The following is a 22,311-nucleotide window of genomic DNA, read 5'->3' on the forward strand; positions in this document are numbered from 1 at the left end:
GTTCTGCCGGAGGCGCGGGCTCTGGGGCCCCGCGCCTTTTGTGTGGTGCTTGGGCCGTCGCGCGCGCTTTCCCCTCAGTCTCGACTCCTGGGCTGAGTTCGCCCGCGCGCGCGCGCGCGCACCCGCGCGCCTGCCCGTCTCTCCGTCGACGGCGTCGCAGACGCCCGCGCCCGCCCGGGGACTGCGCCCCGAGTCTCGGGCGGGCGCGCGCGCTCCCCCCGGGCCGGCGGGACCCGGACGGCGCTCTCCCCTTCCCCCTAACCCCCGGCGGCGCGCGCACACAGCGGCCCGGGCACGCGCCCGCCAAGATGGCAGGGGCCGGGGCCCGGCTGTCAGGCGCCGCCGCCTCAGCCCGTCCCCGCAGCTAGCGGCCCGGACGCCCGCACGGAGAAGATGAGCCCCCGCTGCCCCCCGCAGCCCAGCGAGACGCGGAGCCGCCGCGCCCGGGGCCGGCTGCCCCGCTAACGCCCCGCGCCCCGCGCCGCGCCCCCCGGCCCGCGCGCCCGCCCGCCCCGGCAGCGACAATGAGGTGAGTCTGGCTGGCGCGTGGGGCGACCCGGCGGGCGGCGTGCGGAGCGCGGGGAGGGCCTCAGGAGCACCGGCGGTGGGGGGCCTTCGGGGACGCTGGGAGGGTCTGGGGGAGTCGACGCGGGCGGCGCCCGCCTGTGCAGCTCGCGGGGGGCTGGGGGCCCGGTGGGGAGGCGACCCCGCGGGCGTGTGTGGCCGCGCCCGGCCGCGAGCAGCACCCGCACTCTGGCCGCCCTCCCCCGGACTTCGTGCCCTCGGCCTCGGCCGCCCTGTGCCGCCGCCCCGAGCTCGCACGTTAAGGGGTCGTGTCCTTCCACCTGGAGCTGCTCGCCTGCCTCTGCTCCCTTTTTCTCGTCCCCATTTCCTTTCTTCTTGCACGCCACTAAAGTGCAAGACCCACAACGTACCATTCCGTGGTTCATTACCCAGCCAGGGGGGATTGATGGTTATCAGTTCGAGAAAAAAACATTGCCAGCACCAGGAACTCGAAATTCTCTTTCTCCAGAGGTCAGCTGACTTGTGCGGATAATCACTTCCTTGCCTTTTGTCTGTGTAAGTGTACCTTCCAAACATAATATCCCATAAACACTATAGTGTCTTTCGTTTTTGCCCGTTTTGTGATCTTTATATAAATGAAATACTCATGCAATATATAGTCTTTTGTGTGTCTGGCTTCTTTCACTCAAGGTGTTTCTGAAATGCATCCTTTACTTCAACTGCTGCTCATTTTTATTAATCTGTCGTATTCCATTATATGAAGATACTACATCTTAATCATTCCGCTATTTGAGGACATTTGTTTCTTAAACGTCAGCCGCTCAGTCGTGTCCGACTCTGCGATTCTATGGACTGTAGCCTGCCAGGCTCCTCTGTCTTTGGGATTCTCCAGGCAAGTGTACTGGAGTGGGTTGCCATTCCCTTCTCCAGGGGATCTTCCCAACCCAGGGATCAAACCAGGGTCTCCTGCATCGTAGGCTGATTCTTCACCGTCTGAGCAGTAGAACTTCTGGGTCAGAAGATACCTGTATCTTCCAACTTTGAGAGGTAACACCAAATTTCTGAAGTGCCTGTACTGGTTTACACTCCTTCCAGCAAGGGTATGAGACTTCTTGTGCTCTGCTTCCTTGTCAGCACGTGGTATTGTCAGTCTTCAATTTTAGCCATCCTGGTGATTGTGCAGGCAGCCTGGTGAGGTGTCCCAGTGTGGTTTTGGATTATGGTTTGTTGCAGACAGATGAGGCCGAACATCTTTTTATGTTTATTTGATATCTTTTACGAAGCATCTGTTCAGAAGTCTTTGGGGTTTACACATCTTTTTCTTCCTAATCTGTGGGAGTTCTCTGTCAAAGTCAAGAAGATAGTTTCCTGTAACATCTTACTGCCCTGCCTTTCAAAGTACAAGATCCACAGTCCACTTGGAAGTGACTTTTGTGTAACTTGTGAAAAGGGGGTCAAATTTTTCTTTTTTACCAGAACCATTTATTCCGCACTGTTTATAAAAAAACATCATCTTTTCCCCATCGCTTTGCTGTGCCACCTTCGTCATCTTCCAGTCTTCCATTTGGAATCATTTCTTTCCATCTGAGGAATTCCCTTTAGAATTTCTTTAGTGCAAGTCTGTGGTGACAAATTCTTAGTGTTCACAGATTTCCTTATTTATTCTTCATTGAAAAACATTTCTTGAGATATCATTCCCATATCTTAAAATATACCCATTTAAAGTATACAGTTGGGTAATTTTTAGTATTTTCATATACACACACGCAGTATTTTCACAGACTTAGGAAACCATTGCCACAGTCTAATTTTAGAACAGTTTCCTCCATTTTAGAAGGGTCTTTTCAGTAGTAGTAAAATTCTTGGTTTGACATTATTTTCTTCTAACACCTCAAAGATACCTCATGGTTTCTAACATCGATTGTTTTCTGTTGAGAAGTCATTTGTCTGTCGTTCTTTGAAAGTAATTTTTTCTCCATTTAAATTTTTTTAAAACTTACTAATTTTAAAAAAGATTTATTTATTTGGCTTTACTGGGTCTTAGCTGAGGCATGCTCGCAGCATGCAGAGCTCTTTGTTGTGGCATGTGGGATCCAGTTCTCTGACCAGGGATCAAACCTGGGCACCCCACACTGGGAGCTGGAGTCTTAGCCACTGGACCACCTGGGAAGTTCATCTGGCTGCTTGTGAAGTGTTCTCTGTCTTTGGTTTTCAGCAGTATTTTCTTTGCTGTATGGATTTTTTTTTTTTTTTTTTTTAAGATGAACATAACTTAGGGCTTCTTGAATCTTTGGCTTCATGTCTTTCATTAGTTTTTGGAAGTCTTGTGCCATTGGGACTGCATATTTTGCTTCTCTCCCATTCTCTCTCTCCTTTCCTTCTAGCACTACAATTATGCGCGTTAGACTATTTCACTGTATCTTCTGTGTCTCTTAACCTTCCTTCTGTTTTCTGCCTCTTTTTCCTTCACTCTGGATCTCCCCTCTCTTCTTTTTCCTATCACTTGAGTTTTTAATTTCAGTTATTCTATGGTTTTTGGTTCTTTAATTTCGATTTGGGTTTCTTTTTATAGTTTCTTTGTAGTTTCCAGCTATCTGCCAAAATTATCAGTATTGTCTTTCAACTCCTTGAACATAGTATGCATAATGCTTGAAGTTTATCCCATTATGGCAGTATTTGTAAGTCATTTCCAAAGTCTGTTTTCCTTGTTTGTCATTCATATTGTCTTGTCTCCTTATGTGTCTAATTGTTTTTGCTTTTTAATTTGTTTTAATTCTGCTGGACATCAGATTTGCCAAATTGTAGAAAGTCATTTGCCCAAGACGATGTTTTTCTCTTCCAGAGATAATTCACATTTGCTTTTGCCAGAGAAACGGGGCACGTATAACCTGGAGTCTCTTCGATGCAGCCTCAAGGATCGGGATGTTTCTACCTGTTCTGTTGGCCTTTAGTGCTAGTGCTCATCTCTTCTCTAGCCCTGTTATCCCCCAACCCAACGCCATGCTTTTAGGATTCCCCCTAGAGTTGGCAAACACCCCCAAGGAAAAGTAGCCCCAAGTTCTGATCTCATCTCCCTGAGCATCTGATGTCCCTTCTTCCTTCAAGCCTCCAGGCAGATTTTTACTCTATTTCCCCCCTGCTTGTCTAGTTCTTTCCAGCTGGAGGATTGTTCTCAGTTTTCTAAGTTCATGTTTACTGGAAGTAATAGTCCCTGATATGGGGCTGCTAGTAGTAAAGGACCCACCTGCCAGTGCAGGAGACCTAAGAGACTGGAGTTCAGTCCCTGGAGTGGGAAGATCCCTGGAGGAGGAAATGGCTACCCACTCCAGTACTCTTGCCTGGAAAATCACATGGACAGAGGAGCCTGCTGCTGCTGCTAAGTTGGTTCAGTCGTGTCTGACTCTGTGCGACCCCATAGACGGCAGCCCGCTAGGCTCCCCTGTCCCTGGGATTCTCCAGGCAAGAACACTGGAGTGGGTTGCCATTTCCTTCTCCAATGCCTGAAAGTGAAAAGTGAAAGGGAAGTCACTCAGTTGTGTCCGACTCACAGCGACCCCTTGGACTGCAGCCTACCAGGCTCTTCCGTCCATGGGATTTTCCAGGCAAGAGTACTGGAGTGGGGTGCCATTGCCTTCTCCGAAGAGGAGCCTGGTGGGCTGTAGTCCATGGAGTTGCAGAGTCAGACGTGACTGAAGAAACAGCACGCACGAAAAAAGTCCCTGATATTAGGGACAGTTTGAGTCAGCATCCAGTTTTGGAGGAGACTTAAACTATCAGGTTACAGAAGCTATGGAGAATACCACCACGTATTTTCTTGTGTTATAACTATATTAGAGCATTTCATTTTGTGAAATACGCTTAGCTTTAAGAATAAATCTTTATTTCCTTTTAGCAAGTAATTAATTGGAAAAAATGGTAGATCATTACTGTAAAGCAAAGGAAGCAGTTGCTTTTTCTCTCTTTTAATATTCATTTCTTTTTTCTGTCTTGATTTCCTTCATTGTTTGATAAATCCACTTGACTAGAACATTTTAGTTTTTGATCTATAATAGAGTTCTCAGATCCCATTTTGGGGGATCAGATGACAAGTCATGGATATAGAAGTGAAAGTTTTTAAATACTTTTTCCAAAATGAGTCATCCAGTTACCCTTTTTCTTTTTTTTTTTTTTTTTACCCTTTTTCTTTATGGATTTTTTTTTTTCTTTTAAAATGCTGCTAACAGTTTGACATGGTTCTCTGTTGCAGGCTGTTTGTAGTTAAACATCCATACGTGTGTATTTACATGTACCTCAAATACTAGGCTTTTGCAAATGGACCTAAATGAGTCGAGGGGTGTTCTTTTCTTTACCTTTGTTGTCAACTTATTTAATTTAGATATTTATAAGCAGTATCACTCACCTGTGAAAATCCTTTTGTTCAATGCTGAAATTTTTAAAATGAAAATATCATATTTTTCTTGCTAGATAATCTCATGGGAGTGCATAGATTGAAAAGGGTCAGAAATGAAACCTCTGAACTGGCCCTATCCAGGAGTGTCTTAGAAAGGCATAGGGCTGGGGATGCATTCTAACAAATAAACTGAACGTCTGAGGCACATGTCCACATTTTGTAGTAAAAAGTTCTGTTGAATTAGACGACTTGGATGATTAAAGCTGTGGCTGAGTTTTTTCTTGGGCTTCTCAGGTGGCACTGGTGGTAGAAACCCACCTGTCAGTGCAGGAGATATAAGAGACGTGCGTTTGATCCTTGGGTCAGGGAAATCCTCTGGAGGAGGGCACGGCAACCCACTCTAGTATTCTTACCTGGAGAGTTCCATGGACAGGGGAGCCTGGCAGGTCTGTAGGGTTGCAAAGAGTCAGACACGACTGAAGTGACTTAGTACATTGAGTTTTTCTTAATTTTCTAGACTGTTGCCTGAATTCTTATTTCTTTTTTTCTAACAGACCTTATGTATTCTCATATCTTTATTCAGAAGTCATCTTTGGAGGCCTTCTCATTGGTACTGGGTTCGATGGGAAGAAGGAACCAAACCCCCTCCCCCAAATAGTTCCCATCCCTAAAAGATTTATAGACCCTTATGGACCCCTTTCTGAATCCTTTTTATACTAAAAACAAGACACCCACATATACAGTATTCAAAATATTTTTGTTTATATACTTTAATCATTTATCTCTTGGGAAGATTCTCTTCTGTGAACATTTTCCCTCTCATCACCAGAGCCAGCTCTGTGTGTGTGTGAGCCTCTCATCACCAGGGCCAGCTGTGTGTGTGTGTGTCAGCCTGTCATCACCAGGGCCAGGGTGTGTGTGTGTGTCTCATCACCAGGGCCAGCTGTGTATCAGCCTCTCATCACCAGGGCCAGCTGTGTGTGTGTGTGTGTGTGTGCGTGTGCAGGCACAAACATGGTCTTCGTATCACAGTGAGTCTGCACTGGCTAACACACGGAAGTCCAGGCACGTCTCTGAGCTCGCTGCTGCGGAATAGACAGCACACCTCCAGGTGTCTCTGGAAGTCGTCTAGGGAGACCAGCTGTGGAGCCATGGCGCCGCTGTGTGCGTATCTTTGGCTCTTCTCTCTCGTCCTGTCTGCTTATTTTTAGACCTGTGTCATTACCATATATATCTTGTGGGTAAATTTTTTTTTTTAAGTACTTACATTTTGGCTGTGCAGCATGTGAGATCTTACTTCCCTTATCAGGAATTGAACTCGCGCCCCCTGCAGTGGAAACTCAGAGTCTTAACCACTGGACTGCCAGAGAAGTCCCTGAGTGATGATTTTTATTTATTTATTTATTTATTTTAGTTTTTATTTTTTTAATTTTAAAATCTTTAATTCTTATATGCGTTCCCAAACATGCACCCCCTCCCACCTCCCTCCCCATAACATCTCTGTGGGTCATCCCCATGCACCAGCCCCAAGCATGCTGTATGATTTTTAATATAAGCAATGTCATCTTTTTATTGGAAGTAATGTCATCTTGAATTTTGCTGGTTTGGCAGTTTTGTTTGTATCTAGTCATATAAATACAAGAAATTTTCAACTTAGTTTTTTAAGTTGCACCCGAATAAGCTACATGAAAATAAAGTAAACCAGCACTGTTTCACAAGATTTTTTTCCCTCTAAAGGGAATCTGTCGTCTGCCAAGTTTGAACCTTGCAGTAGACTGTAAGCTTGATGACTGTTGGTTGTTAATTGAGGATCACAAGTGCTAGGGTAGTGCAATAACAACTTAAAGAAGAGGGCCTCCAGCTTGCAGCTGGGCGAGCTGGGAAGGACAGTGGTCCCCTCAGCGAACCGCTGTTTTCTTTTCCCATCCTGAATGGAGAAGACCTTACAGAAATGACTTCTAGCAGCAGTTCTCATTTTTTCTGCTCTAAGTGGGACTTCCGTGGTGGTGTAGTGGCTGAGATTCTGTGTTCACAATGCAGGGCACCCGGGTTCAATCTCTGATCAGCGAACTAGATCCCAGACACCACGTGCAGCTAAGACCCGGCACAGCCAAATAAATATATTTTTTAAATGCAATTATATTGAATGTGGAGAATTTGAAAACATAGAAAGTATAAAGAAGACAATAAGAATCAGCATTGATCCTACTATTGAAGGAAGGATAACCCATTAAACACGGGGTATAGTTCCTTTATCTTTTCCATGTGTGAGAGTGACATTTTCACAAAATTGATAGTGTACTGTGTATTTGTATTGGGCATTTTTGCAGTCAACATGTATGCATTTCCCCTTTTTTATGAATGTTCTTTGAAAACATGTAAAATGGCTGAATAACAGTGTTTCAGATGATATACCATAATTTATTTACCAGTACCCCAAGTTTGGGACAGTTGGCTTCTTTTTAGAATATCGTCATTGTAAACAACATGATAATGACTGCATGTTAAGTCTTAGAGTGCATCTCTGATTATTTCCTTAAAATAAGGTAGCAAAATAGTATTACTGGCACCAAAATCTGTTGATATATATATGAGAATGTAAATTTTAAGCAGGAAAGAGAGAAAGATAATGTTAATGAAAGGAAGTTTATATTCCTGGTCTTAACTTGGAGGTTCCTCTCCCCAGAAGTTTGAGGATTAGAAAAGGAATTAGAAATAAATGGTGTGGTTGCACCTGTTCGCCAGTGGGGGGAGCCCTGGTCCTGAGTCCCCTGAAACAACTGTGTATGAAGATGGATTATCTGTCTTTGTCTTTAAGGCTGTGTGAAAGACATCTATTCTTGGGTTTGGACTTAAACTAGGAATGTGAATGAACTTTTTTTTGATATTGATTTAGGCCACCTTTTGTCCCTCGTATTCTAAGCAGCCTGGGTTTTAGAGTCTAATAGACCTGGATTCTGCCCCAGAGCCACTCTTTACCAGCTGACTAACTTGGTGCAAATTGCTTAACCTTTATGACCCTCCACTTTTCTCAACTATAAATGAGGATAATCCTGCTTCCTTCTTAGGTTTGCAAGGCTCAAACAATAATACATAAAAAGTTCTCAGTGTATGATGTTCAATAAAAGTTAGCTGTTTACCTCCCCCAGCTCACCTTGTTATGTCTGTGAGGAAGATAAATCCTGGACGATCTGGGACAGTTTTCTGATTTCAGATTTTCTGCCCTTTTGTCAGATTGCTGCCTAACTTTATCTACCATAGGTGATGACTTTTTGCTTTAGAAACCACAGTTGCTTTGATACTTTAGCTTCTAAAAATGATTCAGGGACATTCTCTATAAAAGACACAAAATATAACTACTGAAATAAAGACAAAACAGGCATGTTATTTTGGGGTAGAGAAGATGATTGTACTAAGAAAATTTAGATGCAGAAATAGTTACTGCAGCTGAGCAGTTGACTGTGGAATTGACAGACGTGGTGGCAGGAAGCACAGTGGGAGCCACTGGGACGCGTGTCCTGAGTGTCTCAGAGATGGACACTGTCCCTTACAGGGCCGGCTCGGGGAGCCTCTTACCTTCTGCAGCCTTCCCCTTGCCACACATATTTCCCGGGTGCGCGCCCTGTGCAGCTTCCGGCACCTCACACTCTGGGCGCTGTGCTCCATCCTGGGCTCTCTGTGGAGCTGTGTTGCCGGGGTCCAGCCCCTGCGGATCTAGGGTAATTTGAAGGTGGGGACGGAATCGGCGTCCTAGGAAAAAACTTATTTAATTACAGATATATAGAGAGATTAGAAACGGATAGTGTAGTAGGAAAATTAGTGGAGAAAAAGAGGCTGAATAACTTGGTTTACGTGGAATACCAATCACCACCTACGTAGGCCACAGACGTCTTTCCGTTCTCCTAAAGGAGAGGAGGCACTGAGGCCTCCCCGGTCCGATCTTAGAAGCCCAGGCAAAATTAGCAGGCTTGGTGAGTACCCACATACCAGATGGGAATTCAGCCAGAAAGACAGAGAGCAAGAAAGAAGCGACATGGAATCAGTCTTTCCAGAAACTGATCCCATTTCTTTATTTTTCAGGTTTGCTTATATACTTTTTGTTATACATAGGGATGAATACAGAATCACGCGGCAGTCAGCAGTCCTGACCTTTATCAAAATCAGGTGCTTCACACAAATGTATAGAAAAAGGTCTTAGGGGTTTTACATCATCTTCTGGCCATGAGGCCTGCTGACATTTTATGATCCTTTCTTTCTGGTAACCAAAAAACTTATTTTTCCAAGGGTGTTTTTTTCTTAAACCAGGCACCACCCTCTAAATAAAGTTGTATTCCTATAGGGTGAGGGTGTAGTGGGGTACAACTAAGACAGGAATTTATTTAACCTAAGGTTAACATGATCAATCTTAAAGGTTAATACTTCTCCTATATGCTAGTTATATTCATTATAAGGGCAGGGAATATGGAGATTAAGCAGCGAACATCAGCCCAACAAATGAAAACCCTTCACCAATATTCCCCTTAAGATCTATTTAGTCTTAAGATAGTGATAAAGTTACATTTTTGCATAGCAAGGACACTGATTTATAACAAAGTACAGTGATCTATAACAAAAGAGAAAATTCATTAACTCAAAAGGTCTAGTATTGCTAACATCAAAAACTACTATATTTCCTTTTCTATATTCCAAATACATTAATATATTCCCAGGTGCCTAAGGATATGGAGGCCTGGCGGCAATAATTGACTCCACAATGAGAAAAGCCCTATGCTAATTAAGACTTTCAAGATACTCCAAACTCTCTGTGCTGTTTAAGGTTGAGAGGTAGTAAACAATCATGTGGAGTATGGATAATCTTGTCACATAAGCTAGTTTGCCTGCAGAGAGGTTTGACCTGAGACACCCTTGTCACACCCAGGGCAGGGAATTAGCAGCAATTATTGGCACAACAAATGAAAAACCCTTCACCAATATAATTCCTAACCAACCCACTATACTAATAATTTCTAGCTTCCCAAAAGAATCTGCCTTTAGTAAGTCTAAAACATCTCGTCCCTCTCATGATTCAGTTCAGTTCAGTTCAGTCGCTCAGTCGTGTCCGACTCTGTGACCCCATGAACCGCAGCACGCCAGGCCTCCCTGTCCATCACCAACTCCCGGAGTTCACTCAGACTCACGTCCATCGAGTCCGTGATACCAACCAGCCATCTCATCCTCTGTCGTCCCCTTCTCCTGCCCCCAATCCCTCCCAGCATCAGGGTCTTTTCCAATGAGTCAACTCTTCACATGAGGTGGCCAAAGTACTGGAGTTTCAGCTTTAGCATCATTCCTTCCAAAGAAATCCCAGGGTTGATCTCCTTGCACTCCAAGGAACTCTCAAGAGTCTTCTCCAACACCACAGTTCAAAAGCATCAATTCTTTGGCCCTCAGCCTTCTTCACAGTCCAACTCTCACATCCATACGTGACCACAGGAAAAACCATAGCCTTGACTAGACGGACCTTAGTCGGCAAAGTAATGTCTCTGCTTTTGAATATGCTATCTAGGTTGGTCATAACTTTTCTTGCAAGGAGTAAGCGTCTTTTAATTTCATGGCTGCAGTCACCATCTGCAGTGATTTTGGAGCCCCAAAAAATAAAGTCTGACACTGTTTCCACTGTTTCCCATCTATTTCCCATGAAGTGATGGGACCGGATGCCATGATCTTCGTTTTCTGAATGTTGAGCTTTAAGCCAACTTTTTCACTCTCCTCTTTCACTTTCATCAAGAGGCTTTTTAGCTCCTCTTCACTTTCTGCCATAAGGATGGTGTCATCTGCATATCTGAGGTTATTGATATTTCTCCCGGCAATCTTGATTCCAGCTTGTGTTTCTTCCAGTCCAGCATTTCTCATGATGTACTCTGCATAGAAGTTAAATAAGCAAGGTGACAATATACAGCCTTGATGTACTCGTTTTCTTGTTTGGAACCAGTGTGTTGTTCCATGTCCAGTTCTAACTGTTGCTTCCTGACCTGCATACAGGTTTCTCAAGAGGCAGGTCAGGTGGTCTGGTATTCCCATCTCTTTGAGAATTTTCCACAGTTTAATGTGGTCCACACAGTCAAAGGCTTTAGCATAGTCAATAAAGCAGAAATAGATGTTTTCTGGAACTCTCTTGCTTTTTCCATGATCCAGCAGATGTTGGCAATTTGATCTCTGGTTCCTCTGCCTCTTCTAAAACCAGCTTGAACATCAGGGAGTTCACGGTTCACGTATTGCTGAAGCCTGGCTTGGAGAATTTTGAGCATTACTTTACTAGCATGTGAGATGAGTGCAGTTGTGCGATAGTTTGAGTATTCTTTGGCATTGCCTTTCTTTGGGATTGGAATGAAAACTGACCTTTTCCAGTCCAGTGGCCACTGCTGAGTTTTCCAAATATGCTGGCATATTGAGTGCAGCACTTTCACAGCATCATCTTTCAGGATTTGAAACAGCTCAACTGGAATTCCATCACCTCCACTAGCTTTGTTCATAGTGATGCTTTCTAAGGCCCACTTGACTTCACATTCCAGGATGTCTGGCTCTAGATGAGTGATCACATCATCATGATTATCTGGGTCATGAAGATCTTTTTTGTACAGTTCTTCTGTGTATTCTTGCCATCTCTTCTTAATATCTTCTGCTTGTGTTAGGTCCATATCATTTCTGTCCTTTATCGAGCCCATCTTTGCATGAAATGTTCCCTTGGTATCTCTAATTTTCTTGAAGACATCTCTGGTCTTTTCCATTCTGTTGTTTTCCTCTATTTCTTTGCATTGATCACTGAAGAGGCTTTCTTATCTCTTCTTGCTATTCTTTGGAACTCTGCATTCAGAACTCTCATGATTGGGAGGCTATAAACAATCACATGTGGCCGGATGAACCTGTATTGGCAGGCTAGATAACCTTCAGAGGAGTTCGTAAGTTGAAACACCCTTGTCACGCCCAAGAATTTTTATTGACTTGGAGCTGTAAGTTAACACCTTCTCAGAGAGAGGTAATGGGGGTCAGCCCCCCATAAAGTCAGAGGTATAGGTGAAAGCGTGAAACAGTAAAGTAGGTAGACTCTGGTTTGGGGGTAGGTGCTCTGGAACAGGGGGTTTCCTGAGGCTCAATCCTCCTTTGCGTATGCTGAAGCCTCCTTCCTCATGACCTTTGCCATGGGCGGGGTTCGTCACGCTGGCTCCCCGCACTGTGTCTGTCTCTGTCATCTAGTTCCCATTCTCTCTCAAAGGATCCTTAAATAAGCAGAGGTCTGAGGGACCAGCTCACGAGTTAACCTGAGGTCAGCTGCTTCCTTTTCGTCTTCAGCTTGCTTGGTGCCTAGACTTCAAATCTTAGCTGCAGTGTCACTTCCTCAGGGAGGCAGTCCTTGACCCCTACCCTGACTGAGGGCCCTTTCTTGTTTGCTCTGTGGGATTCCATATTTCCTCTGCTGTTACTCTTTTCATAATTATTATACTTAACTTTCTCGGCCCAAGCCTCATCGAGAGTTACACCTATTTCGATCTCTGTTGGGTCCCAAGAGCCTAGCAGTGTGCCTGGTGCTTGGTAGATGCTTCATGAAAATCGATGCTGCCACTTGTACCCGAAATGGGCAATAAATCATGACATTCCTTCTTCCATGTCATGGGTCCTTCCAAGTACAACATTCCAGGCAGCTCCCAAATGGGAGATGCTGGCATGCAAGATGAAAACGTTCACTATGTGCTTGATGAATTCCTGGGGTGACAGTGCTGATATGGTGCGTTTCCATACCACTGCCAGGAGGCAGGCTTTGTTTATTGATGTGTGGTGGGTTCTTTTTTCCTGTTGTTTTTTTTTTTTTTCTTTGTAAGAACACTGTGACTCTCAGTGTCCCTGGTGCTTCTCAGACTTTAATGTGCGTAGGAATCACCATGTGTCCTTCCAAAATGCAGACCCCCAGGCCCCATTGCTGGGGACGGAGGAATGCTTTTCATAAGCCTTTTTTTTTTTCTTTTTATTAATAGAATTTACGTGTTAAAGCAACTTTAGACTTACGGAAAAATAAGCAGAGAGTACGGAGAGTTCCCATACACATATCTCCACTGGTACCGTTTCCACGGTTAGCATCTTACATGGTCCATTTGTTGTATTTAGTGAACTACTATTGATAACAGTATTAATAGCTGGAGTCCATAGTTTGTTGGACCTAATGTCCTTTTTCTCTTCCATGTTCTGATCCTGAATACCACATCACATTTAGTTCTTAAATCTCCTTAGGCTCCTTGGTTGTGATAATTCTTCAGATTGTCTCTATTTTTTGATGATCTTGGCTATTTTGAGATGTACTTACTTAGATAGGTTGCAGGATGCCCTTCTGTTGGGATTTGTTTCATGTTTGCTCGTGGTCAGCCTGGGGTTGTTAGTTTGGGGCGGGAAGATCATGGAGAGAGTGACATTCCATTCCATTACAGAGGGTGCGTACCTGCAGCGAGCTTTATCACTGTGGATGTTGGCCTTGATCACCTGGCTGAAGCGGCGTTCGTCAGGTTTCATCCTTGTAAAGTTATTCTCGCATTCCCCTTTTAATGCTGTGGTCTTTTCAAAACAGTCCTTGTCCACGTTGTCGTTGTTCATTCACCAAGTCGTGTCTGACTTTTGCAACCCCAGGGACTGTAGCCCACCAGGCTCCTCTGTCCATGGGATTTCCCAGACAAGAATACTGGAGTGGGTTGCCGTTTCCTATTCCAGGGGATCTTCCTGACCCAGAGGTCGAACGTGCATCTCCTGAACTCTTTACCACTGAGCCACCAGGGAAGCCCAGTACTGTTGCATAGCCCATGCTTAAAGGGGAGGGAATTAATGATCCTTCTGATGAATGGTTTTTAAATTTTAATAATTAAATGTTTATTTCTATGTGTATTAGGAAAAAATCACCGCATACGATTGTGAAGCTCGCTCAGTCGTGTCTGACTCTTTGTGACCCCATGGCCTGTAGCCTACCATGCTCCTCCGTCTGTGGGATTCTCCAGGCAAGAATACTGGAGTGGGTTGCCATATCCTTCTCCAGGAGATCTTCCCAACCCAGGAATCGAACCCGGGTCTCCCGCATTGTAGGTAGATGCTTTACCATCTGAGCCACCAGGAAAGCTCTGCATCAGACTAGTGGTATTAGTGGTATTTTAACTGGGTTCTTTAGAAAACTACCCAAGATGAAGGCTCGTGTGTGTTTGGAGGAGGGCATAGGACTGATATTTGGGGGAAGAAGGGTGATAGATCCATTAGGTCCCGTCTTCATTTGGCAAAGGAGTGGCCCACATGCCGTATATTGCCCCTGCTGGTGCTCTCAGTGGATCCCGAGAGGGCACACATGGATGGCAGCTCTCTGGGGCCACAGCAGACCCCCCCACCCAACCCCCAGGCAGGCACTGGACACAGGCCTGCGCCCAGGCAAAACTGGTTGCCTCAGGGATGGCCGGAATAAAAACAGTTAAGGCGGGAGGAGCTGAAATGATGCCGACGCGAGGTGCTTAACGCATGTGACTTTGTGGGTATTTCTTTTTTAGTTTTTTTTTTGCTTTACTGCGTCTTGATTTTCAGTCATGGCTAGAAAGTTTTCTACGTCCCCAGGTTGAATTCACCTGTGTTTTTTTTTTTCTAGTGCCTGTATCATTTCTGTTTTCTTTTAAAACTTTTACGTCTTTGATCCGCTTGGAATTGAATATATAGGTTTGAGAGCCAGATCCAATTTTAGCCTTTTCCATCTCATTTTTCAGTTATCTCAGTACGGCTTATTAAAAATTCCATTTTCTCCCAGTGTTTTTAGATTCTGTCCTTTGTCATATTTAATCAGTTTGACCCATTTCTGGAGTTTCTGTTATGTTCCGTTTCAGTTCAGTTGCTCAGTTGTGTCCAACTCTTTGCCATCCCATGAACCGCAGCACGCCAGGCCTCCCTGTCCATCACCAACTCTCGGAGTCCACCCAAAGCCATGTCCATTGAGTCGGTGATGCCATCCAACCATCTCATCTTCTGTCGTCCCCTTCTTCTCCTGCCCTCAATCTTAGGTTCCGTTGGTCTGTATTTATTTGTGTGCCAATATCTCATTTGATTAAAGAGGCTCTATCATTTGTTTTAATATTTAGGAGGGCTAATCCTCTCTTACTGCTTTAGCGAGTTGATTTTAAAGAAAATGATCAATTAATAGCGCTCGTGTTAAACAGATGTGACAAAAGTCATGGCTAAATAGTGCTTTAAGCCAAAGGAACAAGTCCAGAATGGTCTGATTCAGGCATCTGAATGCCCCCTGGGACAAGTTCTCACTTGTAGCGTGATATGTTTGGCTTTTGAATATGCATCCGAGGAGGCATCTGTGAGGCTGGAGGACACTCAACAGTCAGTGTGACCCCTCAGGATAGGATTGTCAGCACAGTCAAGGCACCCTTCACCTCAGTCACCCTCTCTCCAAAGTGTGAGTGAAGCTGGCTTATTTTGGAGGGTTTTACCTGTAAAAAATACTCATTTGTCAAACCATAGAAAATTAGATTCAGAAACTTAGAAATTCTCTAAGTCCAGTGGTTTTTAACCCTCACTGGGCATCAGAAACAGTTGAAAAGGCCTTCTTCCCCACCCCCCCTTCCAGTGCGAGGGCCCTGCCTTAGAGTCCATTAATCTGAAATAAAGTGTTTTGTTGTTTTTACTTTATTTAAAATCTCTAGTTAAATATGCAGCCAGAGTTGAGAAGTGCTGATCTAGTCCTGAGATCAAGACTGGGTCTGGTTTCTCTGAAAGGTAGCACATGCTCAGTAAATGTTTGTTGACTGGCGCATGAGCCCCCTATGTCTCAGATGAGAAATAGCCCATTTCTCAGACTCCAGAGGCCTTGCCTAGGCCACATAGATTGTGTGCTGAGTTGCTTGGTAGTGTCCGGCTCTTTGCAGCCCCATGGACTGTAGCCCGCCAGGCTCCTCTGTCCATGCGGATTCTCCAGCCAAGAATACTGGAGTGGATTGTCAAGCCCTCTTCCAGGGGATCTTCCCACCCCAAGGATTGAACCTAGGTCTCCTGCATTGCAGGCAGATTCTTTACCATCTGAGCCAGGGACATGAAGCTCATTTTTCTTATTTTTTCACTCTTCTTCACCCATGGTTTCCTCTTTAGTTACAGGCCAAAGTAGGCAAGAGCATTTGCTCTATGGTTCACGAGTTCATTTTTATGACCTCAATCCCAGTTCCTCCTGTTCAGTACAGCAGAAACTTGAGAATGAGCCTTAGACTTTGTAGTGAGAGAATTGGACTGTGCTGAAATTTCAGCCTGTGTTCAGTGTCCGCCCGCCTATCGGTGGGGATCAAGGAGGGGCGGGGAGGAGGAGCAAGGGCCCACGGACCGGCTTTCCCGTGTGTCTGTTGTGTGTTGGGCTCCAGGTCTAGGGGTTTACTGCACCTAGGTTCTAGCGGTCTCATTTTTTGAAGGGAGCTCCATGCCTCCCATTCCAGCCGCGAGGCCTGTTAGATTTCAGATTACAGGGCTTGATTAAATTAGTTTTGATTGATGCTTTGTTTTAATTAGGGCTTTATAGTTTTCTGTTAGTAAACAGCAGTGCCAGCTCTGTTTTCTCACACTCCAGATTGCTTCATCGCCTGATTTGGTTAGTTCCCTGGGAAAAACTCAAATTTCAGAACTGCAGAAGTTGTAGAAGTCAACTAGAGAAGACTCGAATTACACGATGAGTATTTTATGTTAGAGAGTTGCCGTCTGGTTCAGTTTTGAACAAGGCTTTTGTACTAGATTGGGGATTCCACTTCTGGCGGTGTTCTATCGGATCACTTGGGCCTAAGACCTACTAAGAACAAGACAAGGTGAAAAGTTGAGAAAGAATTGTCAGTTTGAGGGCATAGGAGAACCACAAGGCAGAAGGAATTTTCAGAGCCGAGGTGTAGGTAGAGATGTCAGGTAACCCTACATTTGGCACCATTTCTTTTCTTGAAGCAATTGTCAGTGCTGAAAGTGTCAACTGAGAAGATGATTACAGCTTTAGGCAGGTTCATGGGACTGGAAATTTTTTTAAAAGTTGGTGCACACCCTTGCTGAGGAGGAGAAGCCCTAATAAACACCCCAGTTTTCCTAAGGGCTCTTCTTGGGGACAAGAGTGAACTGGACACAGACTGGCCCTCTCAGGAGCTGGAGCACTGCTTTGTCTCATCTCTGTGCCTAAGTGGACTAAGATGGTCTGGAGTAGCTTGTGCCTCTGACCTACCTGCATGTCAGAAACAAAAGCAAATCCTGTAGGAGCCTGGAATTATCTGTGCACTTCTCATACGCAGTGACTGGGATTCAATCAAGAAATATCAGATATACGAGAAGACTTAACCCAAAACGAAGGGAAAACAGACATAATAAAATAATCAGACTTGGATTTTAAAAGAAATGTGATTAGTATATCTAAGGAGATAAGTTGTGTTTAACCTTTCCTTGTTCACCATGGTCATTTCAGCTTAGAGGCTAACTCAGACTCCTGGACAAGAGTGTTTATAGTTGTCAGTGGCAGGCCAGTGTGAACAAGTGTGGCTGTGTGTGGCTGCCAGTTGTCCTTGGGCATATTTGCATGGTTGAGACATTACTTTACCAACAAAGGTCCGTCTAGTCAAGGCTATGGTTTTTCCATTAGTCATGTATGGATGTGAGAGTTAGACTCTGAAGAAAGCTGAGCACCGAAGAATTGATGCTTTTGAACTGTGGTGTTGGAGAAGACTCTTGAGAGTCCCTTGGACTGCAAGGAGATCCAACCAGTCCATCCTAAAGGAGATCAGTCCTGGGATTTCTTTGGAAGGAATGATGCTAAAGCTGAGACTCCAGTACTTTGGCCACCTCATGCGAAGAGTTGACTCATTGGAAAAGACTCTCATGCTGGGAGGGATTGGGGGCAGGAGGAGAAGGGGACGACAGAGGATGAGATGGCTGGATGGCATCACGGACTCGATGGACGTGAGTCTGAGTGAACTCCGGGAGTTGGTGATGGACAGGGAGGCCTGATGTGCTGTGATTCATGGTGTTGCAAAGAGTTGGACATGACTGAGCAACTGAACTGAATCATCTTTGCTTAATCCCCTACTATGTAGCTTTGAGATAAGGACAGGAGAGAAATTAGAATAATAATCATAGGCATTTAGATCTTAGAACTAGAAGAGCCCCTGGAGGTCAGTATTTTGATTCTTGTTTTTACCTTTGAGAGACATGTACATTGTTGAGCTTGGCTTAGGCAATGTGAACACACATGGATGTTATTGTACATGGTAGAGCTGATGTTAAACACTTAATGGAAACATAATTTCAGTAAATGTGAATACCCTTTTCTTGGCCACACCACACAGCTTGTGGTATCTTAGGTTTCCCAACCAAGGATTGAACCTGGGCCCCCAGCAGTCAGGTACGGTACCAAGTTCTAACCATTGTACAGTCAGGCAGTTCCCTAAATGTGACTACTTTAAAAATACTTCAGAATTTTAAATTTATTACTGCAGTAAATGTGAGGTTTTTTTTTTAAAAGTATAGACCTCTCTTATAAATACATAACTACTCTTTATCTATTTTTGTGTAGCATATCTGCTTAAAAATTTACTTGAAAGGTAGATTTTGAGTACTTGAAAAGCACTAGGGATCAGGCATTGAGAGTTGGGCCTTGTGTGTTACGATGTAGCCAGGAAGAGGGGGATGGGGCATCTGAGGTGAAAGTGCCAGAAAACAGGTCTGGTCAACGCAGTGTTTATTTATTCATTTATTGCATTTGTAATGGGCTTGACTAGGGTCTTTCATCCTCTGTGTTGGTTCTTCCCTTTTGCGGTTCTTTGTACCGCTTTATTATCGCTTGAAGACAATGGTCTGCAGGACGTCTTTCATTAATTTAGTTTAATGTCCTCAGTTCTTCAAGTTATTCATGATTTATCTCTAATTAGTGGTCCTTTTGAGGGCTTCCCTTTCACTGAGCTCTGACCCACTGATGTCATTAGTGAAAGTCCCTTAGTCGTGTCAGACTCTTTGAGACCCCATGGACCATCCATGGAATTCTCCAGGCCAGAATACTGAAGTGGGTAGCCTTTCCCCTCTCCAGGGGATCGTCCCAATCCAGAGATCGAACCCAGGTCTCCTGAATTGCAGGCGGATTCTTTACCAGCTGAGCCACAAGGGACATTATTAGCATTTAAAAATTTAAATTCTCTAGCATTAGCCTGAACACAGAAAAATGTTGGGCCTGGCACTCAGTTGAAACCCTTGATACAAAACAGAAACACCACACTTGGAGCCTCTGTGCCTGTACACAGATGAAAATCAAATGTACGCTTTCTTGTCCCCGCTGAGATTTCTGCCTGAGCGTCTCTAGGGACTCCTATCCTAGGAAGAAGGGACGCGCCCTCCTGGATCTATGTCACTGTGAGTGTGAGCAGGACACTGAAGACGACTCCAGCTAGAAAAGCAGCAGCAGAGAGAGCCACCTGGGGAGAGCGCGGCGCCCCAGGGTGGCTGCACCCGTGGGTGGTGCGGCAGGCCGCATCACGGGGGACCACGCAGGCGGACAGGACCGCTCTCTGGGTGTATCGAGTCCCTGGTGCCGACTGCTGGGCTGTGGGTGGAAGCCATGATTGGCCACACGTAGCTTACCGCCAAGAAGCTAGAGCGCAGGTGCCTCACACTCGGTGAGCCTAAACCGAGACCCACTACTGCTGTCTTTATGAGCAGCTGGTTTTTGACAAACATGCCAAGAAAATTCAAGGGGGAAAACAGCCTTTCAGCAAATGCTGGGACACCTGATTATCAACATACAGAAGTTGAATCCCCTACTTCCGTATACAGAAGTCAACTTTTAGATTATGACCTTAAATGTTGAAGCTAAACCCTTTTTTTTTTTTTTTTTTTTAATAAATACGTCTTTCTTTACTTATCTGTATTTTTGGCTGTGCTGGGTCCCCGTTGCTGCGGGAGGGCTCTCTCCACTCCAGTTGCGGTGCTGGGGCCTTTTGTCGCGGGGGCTTCCCCAGAGTCGCTGCAGCCTGGGTGCTCCAGAACACGGGCTCCTTGCTTGTGGCACGTGGACTCGGTTGCCCCTCGGCATGTGGGATCTTCCCGGACCAGCGTCCCTTGCATTGGCAGGCAGATTCTTAACCACTGGACCACCAGGGAAGCCTGCTAAAACTTTCTTACAGAAGAAAATATAAGAGTAAATCTTGAATTCAGCAATGTTTTTTTAGATGTAACACCAAAACACAAATCATAAAAGAAAAAAAATAGGGTTTCATCTAAATTAAAAACGTGAGCTGCAAATCATACTGTTAAGAAAAAGTGAGAAGACAACTCACACAGTGGAAGAAAGTACCTGATAAGGGATTTACATCTAAAATACACAACGAAGTCTTCCAACTCAGTAATAAAAAGACAGCCCACCTTAAAGGGGGCAAATATTCAAATGGACGCTTCTCCAGAGAAGAGATACACACGGCCAATAAATACACGAATGAATAGGTGCTCAGCATCACTAGATATGAGGAAGTACAAACCAGACCACAGTGAGGTACCACTTTCTTCTCACTGGACTCAGAAGGCTGGGCGAGGGCTTCCCCAGTGGTCCAGGGGTAAAGAATCTCCCTGCCAGTGCAGGGATGCAGGTTCGATCCCTGGTCTGGGAAGATTCCACATGCCTCAGAGCAGCTTAGCCTGTAAGCCGCAACTGCTGAGCCCTGGTTCTAGAGCCTGTGCTCAGCAGCAAGAGAAGCCACTGCAAAGAGAAGCTCGGGGCCCTCAGGGAAGGGTAGCCCCCCGCTCTCTGCACCTAGAGAAAGCCTGCTCACAACAGTGAAGACCCAGCACAGCCAAAAATGATATTTTTTTTTTAATAAAAGCACAGGTAATAACAAATGTTGATGAGGATGTGGGTAGTTAATCTTCACACATTGGTTAAGTGACTGTGTCGATAAATCTCATATTGGAAACCTCAAACATTGCCTGGGGAGAATGTACAGTTCCTTTGGAAAACAGTCTGGTAGTTCTTCAAAATGTTAAACATAGAGTTTCCTTATGTCTGAGTGTTTCCACGTTGAGGCATATACCCAAGAGAAATGAAATGTACCTCCGTACAAAACTTTACATAAATGTTTATAGGAGCTTTACTTGTAGTAGTCAAACAGTGAAAACGACCCAAATGTCTACATCCTTATGAATGGATCAATAAAATGCGGTACAGTGGGGTATCATTCAGCAATAAACAAGGAATGAGGTGCCCATCCTGATAAGACATGGGTGAACCTTGAGAATATTATGCTGTGAGAAAGAAGCCAGTTACAAAAGACCACATACTGTGTGATTCCATTCATATGAAATGTCCAGAAGAAGCAAGTTTGTAGGGACAGGAAGTAGATTAGTAGGTGCTGAGGTTAAGGGGTGAGAATGGGGAGTGGCTGCTGGTGGGTGTGAGGTTTTTGTTTGGGGGGTGATAAAAACAATGTAAACTTAGATTGCAGGGATGGTCACACTGCCCTTGTAAGTATACTAAACAGTTATTGAATTGTGTATTTTATTTTATTTTATTTTTTTTGAATTGTGTATTTTAAATGGGTTACTTCTATGGAATAAAAATCTCTTTCTAAATAAATCTGCTAAAAAAAAAAAAAAACCAACAACTGAACACACTGCTCTCTTTCCCAGACTTTTCTTCCCGAATCCTCATTCTCAGTGAGCTGTGGCCTGAACTGAAACCTGGAGGCTTGATGAAGTCATTCATTCCCTCCCCCCAGATCCAGGCGGAGGCGTCATTATCATTTCTTCTTCCCTAAACTCTATTTTGTCTGTCCCCCTTTTTCTGGAGCTGTGATACTGACATGAATAGGTCTTCATCATTATTTAAGTGCCATAGTCACATTCCACTTTCCTTCTTTACCTCTTTCATTGTCTCCTCGGTATTTTGTTAAATTGTCAATACTCAACTCTGAGTTAATATTCTCTTCCTAAGTTTCTTCAGAATATTTCTGTCTTTCTGGATAAAGTTATAACTTCTTAGCACAGTTTACGAAGCCTTGGGTGAAGCAGGCTCTCTCTGCCTCTTCGTGTTGGTTTCCTCTGTTCTGCATGTTTGTAAGGAACCTACCCTCACGTGTTCTTTGTATATGATAGCCTTCCTGATGGTGATGCTGGTTTCAAGTGGTCAGCCGGCACATGTGGCGCCATGTGGGACAGCGCAGATTATGGAGTTTCTATTACTGTGTTGTAAGCACTCACTAAATGAATGAATCTTCACTCAGTAAACATTTCCTGAGTGAATGAGTGTGATCATAGCCATTATCTGTGACAGGAGCTCACCCAGCGTCTGCTCTTACAATTTTGGTGGTTAGATGCTCCCTGGGTTATTAGGTTACTAACCCAGCCCTAGG

At 44.6% G+C, this 22,311-nt stretch overlaps 1 protein-coding gene across 11 annotated transcripts in view; it reads left to right on the forward strand.

Moving 5' to 3' along the window:
• EVL (Enah/Vasp-like) overlaps positions 1 to 22,311 on the forward strand; it is a 144,254-nt gene continuing 121,943 nt past the window's right edge. For all 11 annotated transcript variants that reach the window (XR_006056917.2, XR_006056918.2, XR_006056919.2 and 8 more), the window contains exon 1: positions 1 to 529. Coding sequence is in view for 1 of the 11 variants with exons in the window: in XM_042235484.2 (XP_042091418.1) it covers positions 525 to 529 (5 nt within the window). In the remaining 10 variants the exon portion in view is untranslated. The remainder of the gene's footprint in view (positions 530 to 22,311) is intronic.

The sequence above is a fragment of the Ovis aries genome, chromosome 18 (assembly GCF_016772045.2).
Source record: "Ovis aries strain OAR_USU_Benz2616 breed Rambouillet chromosome 18, ARS-UI_Ramb_v3.0, whole genome shotgun sequence".
Classification (NCBI taxonomy): Eukaryota; Metazoa; Chordata; class Mammalia; order Artiodactyla; family Bovidae; genus Ovis; species Ovis aries.